General features: G+C 39.3%; 1 protein-coding gene across 1 annotated transcript in view; it reads left to right on the top strand.

Annotated features, from left to right (window-relative positions):
* The window catches only part of LOC754003, a 58,108-nt gene extending 53,023 nt beyond the window's left edge, over positions 1-5,085 (top strand). Inside the window, exons 21-25 of the mRNA XM_030993474.1 lie at positions 180-388; positions 1,339-1,524; positions 2,799-2,895; positions 3,443-3,653; positions 4,316-5,085. Of these exons, the coding sequence (XP_030849334.1) occupies positions 180-388; positions 1,339-1,524; positions 2,799-2,895; positions 3,443-3,653; positions 4,316-4,497 (885 nt within the window). The 3' untranslated portion in view covers positions 4,498-5,085. The remainder of the gene's footprint in view (positions 1-179; positions 389-1,338; positions 1,525-2,798; positions 2,896-3,442; positions 3,654-4,315) is intronic.
* The last annotated feature ends 915 nt before the right edge of the window (positions 5,086-6,000 follow it).

Here is a 6,000-nt window from a genome sequence, read left to right on the forward strand (position 1 = left end):
CTTTCTCCTATTTGTTAAACTTACTGAAAGATCCCAATGTTGAAAATTATTACAGATCTCTCTTTTTTTTTCTCTCTCTCTCTCTCTCTTTCTCTTTTCTCTCTCTTTCTCTCTCTTTCTCTCTATCTCTCTCTCTCTCTATTTCTCTCTCTCTCTCTCACTCTCTTTAAAACTTACAGGAAGATGCCACTTTCGAGTTTTACAGCAACACAGTGACCGAGCGAGAGTATGGTGTCGTAACCCGTGTTTCTGATGTGTACATCCCATTCACCTGTACTTACAACCGAACTGGACGGGTGGGACTACGCTCATACGAGCTCAAGAACTACCGCCTCAACGTGACGGAGGAATCCAGCGGCCAATATGATTTCGCTTTGGATATCTACAGGTAAAACGGCGCAAAAAAAGCGGCCAATATGATTTCGCTTTGGATATCTACAGGTAAAAAGGCGCAAAAAAGCGACCAATATGATTTCGCTTTGGATATTTACAGGTAAAATGGCGCAATTTTTCGAATCCTGAATTTTTACAACTTCCCCCTCCGATTTAGGCGTGACCGCTACAAATTAAAAAAAAACACCTAGAAATATACTGTTATTCTTTCTTCCTTGTACTATCTAGAGGTGAAATGGCGCAATTTTTCAAATCCTGAATTTTGGCAACATACCCCTCCGATCTAGGATTAGGGATGACCGCTAGAAATTTAAACAAAATAACACCTCTGAAATATTGTATATTATGATAGAATCTTTCGAAGAAACAAGGGATGCCTTCATTATGAAGTAGTGGCAACCAACGCCAAAACCAAGCATGATATTTGACTTGGGCTTTTCGCTTAAACTTTCTCTAATTGTCAATTGCCTTCAATTCAATAATTCATGGAAATGCGTGCATGCTTTCGTAAAAAAGAGGACACTTTTTTTTTTTTTTTTTTTGGTCTCGAAATTTGAAAATTTGACATTTTGTTCCGTTGAGGGGGGGGGGGAGGGGGTAAGGCTTTACCTTTTTTAGGTCATCCGTTGGCATAATTTTTTATTTATTTTTATTTTTTAATAAAAAAATAATTAAAAAAAAAAAACGCAAAAGGGGGGGGGGGGGGGGTTTCACAAAAACATACAGAAAACATACACAAAAAACTCAAGGGGGTGAGTTTAACCCTAAACCCCCCCCCCCCCCCCTGCGTACGCGCCTGGTTCCTATGTTCATATGTTGAAGCAAGATTGTTCATTGTAAATATAAACAATCATCCTACATTGACACAGTAAAGAAATGAAATGAAATGAAATGTTTTCATAAACCTTAATTGAAATAAATTGAATTGCCTAAACATCGTTTCAGAGATGAGGACTTCGAAGATAAATACCTGGAGGACGATTACCCCGTCGACATGGACCTCAACGACGACCTCTACTTCGGTGCTTCAGTTCCATCTCAGGACGGAACCCTCGACCTGTCAATCACGCGATGCGTGGCCACGCCCTCCAACTCATACAATGACGATCAGTATGTCTTTATCGAGGAAGGGTGAGCATGATGTCAAGATAATCATTGTATATTATAGAACACACCAGAGGGGGCGTTTCATAAAACTTGTCATCAGTGAAAAATGACAGTTTTTGTTATAAGCTACTGAAATCCTTGCTTCTGATTGGTTATCAGCTGATTTGTCACTGGTTTGTCATTGAAAAAAAGGCTTTATGAAACGCCCCCAGGGCCCCGTTTCATAAAACTCGTTACCAATATCGGATGCTAAATTTTCTATGACGAATTTGCTCTCAGCCAATCACATGCCACGATTTCAGTAGCTTATAACAGTTATTGTAGCCTGTTATTGATAACAGGTTTTATGAAACAGGGTCCAGACCCACTCAAAAGTGACCGGTAACAAACAAAGGTCGTGGTCAGTCTGACAAATGAGTAGGGGTTCTTATCGGCCTGGTGACCGTCTAATCGCTCTGAATGCGTTATTATCGAAGTAAAAATGAAGTTGAAATAATGATTTATTTATTTTTCAAATTTGAAATTTAAAAATAAAATTCAAATTGGTAAATTTACTATACATTTCGAAATTTGTTTTTCACTGGTAACAGTTTACGATCAATTTACAAAAGAAATAATCATATTCATAGACAATTACAGTAATATAAAAATACATTTATAACGGCTTTAGGTAAAGTTGGGTAGGATACACAAAATCAGTTTTGTACGATAAAGATGCCGATAATGGTAAATGCTTATAATTGCGATCACATCTTTTGCTTTCTCAAGACACTTTGGCTGAAAATATGTGTCATGATGTCTGAACCTATTGTTTCGTCTCTCTCTCTCCCTCTCCCATTCTTCCTTTCTTATCTCATTTCTCATTTTTAATTTGTTTCTTTCTCTCCTCCACTTTTCTCTCTCTCTCTCTCTCTCTCCCTCTCTGCCTCTCTCTCCCTCCCCTTTTCACACCGACTCTCCCTCCCCTTTCTCTGCGTTTGTCTCCTCCTTGTCCATATCTCCCTCTATATCTATGTGTCACTGTCTTTATCTCTTTCCCCCCTCTCCCTCTCTCTATCTATCTACCGATCTTGTTCTCTCTCTCCCTCACTCTGTCTCTCTCTCTCTCTCTCTCCCTCCCCTCTTTCTCTCACTTTCTCTCTCTCCATCTTGCTTCATCTCCCCCTCTCTCTCTCTCTCTCTCTCTCTCTATCTATCGCTCTTGTTATCTCTCTTACTGTCTCTCTCCCTTTCTCTCCCTCCCCTTTCTCTTACCGACTCTCGTTCTCTCTCTCGCTATGTCTCCCTTTACATAATAGTTGTTCAGTTGATGAGAGCACTGTGATCAGTCCAGACCAGCTCGACTTTGTCGGAGTCACCATGACAACCTTCCGTTTTGTTGGCTTAGGCAACAGGGTAAGCACAAAATTAACACAACTTACCCCTCTCCATTTCCCCATTTTTTCTTAGACAACAGGGGGTGTTTCACAAAGACTAAGATCAACTTTAAGTTGTACTTAACTATGGCAGACCATTCATGCCACTATTTGCTCTCATCATTTACTGGCATTGGTCTCTCAAGGGATGTACAAATCATGGTCACACATCTACGGCAGATAATACCGCATGTAGTTCTCTCTTATATGCTTCGTCGTGACGTTCCGTTTTACGTGATTTCGCAAACAATTATTTTCTTCAATTGTAAACTCTCCCACCATTTTCTGTTACAATAATTGTGTGCATTTGGCATTTTTCTTTAAATTAAATTCAGCTAGATTGAATTTGATTTAATATCATTCATTAAAATACATGAATTAATATTCTTTTCGTAATATGGAAAAGAAAATTAAGAGAGAAGTGGAAGGGATTAAGCAAAAAACTTTACCGAAATGGTAAGCATGTTCTACAAAGTTCATTTTCAGTAGACAAGATCAAAATATTTGTGTTTTCTGTGTATTTCTAGGTCTACATCCACTGCGACCTGCTCGTCTGTGACGCAACAACAGGGAACCTCACAGAATGCGACGTCACATGCCCAAGCGGGCTGAATGCGCGTCAACGTCGTGATGTCACAGGCTCGAAGTCTACACTTGCGCGTACGAGGATCAGCCGTGGACCAATCAGATTTAGACGTAGCCAAGAGAATTACGAGCAGAAGGAATGGATTTCATACGGTATGTTTTATATGTTATTAAAATTAATTTCACAAATCAAAAGTTATTTTGTACATATTTACGGCTCACTCACATTATTGTTGGCGCGGTAAATTGCCGGAAATATTTTTACGTTTAAGTGAATGGTAACTGCATGTAACGAATTTCCTGCACGTGTTCACTGAGCTCTATATGTTATAAGGTACAGAAATTTGAAGTCCAATGGGCCTAGTTCTGTCCGAAATAGATTTTCTGGGGTATTTCATTGTCCCGCCCCCCCCCCCCCCCCCCCCACTCAGGTTTCGAAATGACCGCATGCGTGTTCCAAAACTCTCCGGCTCGTAACAAAAGAAAAAGGTCGACCCGTATTGACTTTACACACCGGACTTTTGCTGAAAGGGGGGGGGGGGGTGTGCTGAAAAAGGCTCGTATAACAAAAGAAAAAGGTCAACCCGTATTGACTTTACACACCGGACTTTTGCTGAAAAGGGGGGGGGGGGTCGCTTGGAACACGCATACGCGTACCCTAAATAACACTGAGTGGGGAAGGGGGGGGCCGAGTTCATTGTAGCTTCAATCGTTTCTTCACTTATCTGAATGTATCTATATTTATCGTTAAAACAAAAACCTTTCTGAACCGTCATTCTCATCATTTCCCATGATTATCTGTTTCCACCTTGCAGACGGTAAACCCACGATCTCCTCTTTCAACCCCTGGATGCTGGCTATCGTTGCCATGGCAGCGATCATGATAGTTCTCCTCGTCGTCGTGGTGGTAGTCGTCAAGAAGATGACGTCAGCGATTCGTTCCCAAGATGCCCGGAAGCGGGATGATGAAGCAGCAGTACCACTTATGAACGAATGAATTGTATTAAAAAAAAGTCGTCGTAGAGACCAGCAGACACGGAGTTTCCGAAGTGAACAATAGGCTTATTGAAACGAAAACAATTAATATTTTTTTCTTTAATTGTTTGTAATATCAGAGGTATATTTCACATTTAGCAGTGTTTATACGATGTTTTTTTTTAATTATGGTTGGTGAAAATGAAATGAAGGTTTATTGAAATGGAATGATTGGAAATGGAATGGACAGGAAGAAAATTTAATGAAATGGAATGAAACGAAATGGAAAAAAAAGAAAATAAATGAAAAGGAAAATAATTGAAATAAAATGAAATGAAATGACAAATAAAATGAATTAAGATCTTTTGGGAACAGTTGAGAATCAATTTTTATATGAGAAATATAATACGGATGCAATTACGGGGGGAAAAAGGTCCCTGGTTCATTACTTATTCATCTTTAGAATAAATAAATCTTACGCTGTCGAAATTGACAATGTTAAAATCAAGTCTTGTGGTAATGTGATTTAAAAAAAAAAAAAAACATGTATTTAACCTTTTTGTACCTCGGAGTGATGCTTACGTCAATTAAAAGACATTGAAATCAGTGATTGAATTTATTCGATTTATTTTGTTTCAGTAGTGTAGTTTCATATATGCAAATGGGAATATACATACATGTAAGTTCGAATGATTTTACAAAGAGATAACGAGGGACCACGTCGTTCCACCGGGAGTGCGCGTCAGGTCGGGTAACACGGTATTTTGTGAAAACTTGTACTTAGTTCACGAAAGGTCGGATAAATTTAAATGCAAATAATCACTTTTCTTCAAAGATGGTCCTTGAGATAAAGATACTATCTTTATATATGTTTATTTATGTTTATATATGTTTAGGCATAAATATTCATACATGTATGATACACGCAAATAATACTAAAACAACAACACAAACAACGTTTATTTGTGAAAACCATCCCATACAATCAGACAACGACGAACTGTCGATCGCTGGCCTTTCGGTATCTATTATCAAATCTTGTGTTTAAGTATAGGCCTATCGTATTAAAAAGCGTCTGGTGGAGGTGCTTTTTTTCGTAAATTTGCTTTAGGTTTTTTTTTTTTAAGTGTTGGGTAAACTTGCCCGGACACTTTGGCGGTAAGAGGGGTGTTTTTCATAACCGTTACATGCTAGAACCTTTTGGAATTAGGGCTTGATTATTCACTTGGTTGCTTGGTTTGTTTGTCCAACCTGACTGCAAAGATAATATGAGTGCGCTTGTAAGTGAGCAACCAAGGCACCGACGGCTTCATATTCTCAGAGGGACTTGGTAATAAGGATTAATGCCTTACAGAAGGGCACTAATGTGTCGAGTTGGTAGCGAACCCGGGACCTCCCGGTTACGAGACTACTGCTCTACCACTAAGCCATCACGCCTCCTGCACGAAAGTTCGTGCGACCCGAACACGTGAAGATCCGCTGGAACGAAGTAAGCCGACAACAAGTCATAACAAAATTATATAGC

Source organism: Strongylocentrotus purpuratus, unplaced genomic scaffold, assembly GCF_000002235.5.
Source record: "Strongylocentrotus purpuratus isolate Spur 01 unplaced genomic scaffold, Spur_5.0 spur5_scaffold_20, whole genome shotgun sequence".
In the NCBI taxonomy this organism is placed as follows: Eukaryota; Metazoa; Echinodermata; class Echinoidea; order Camarodonta; family Strongylocentrotidae; genus Strongylocentrotus; species Strongylocentrotus purpuratus.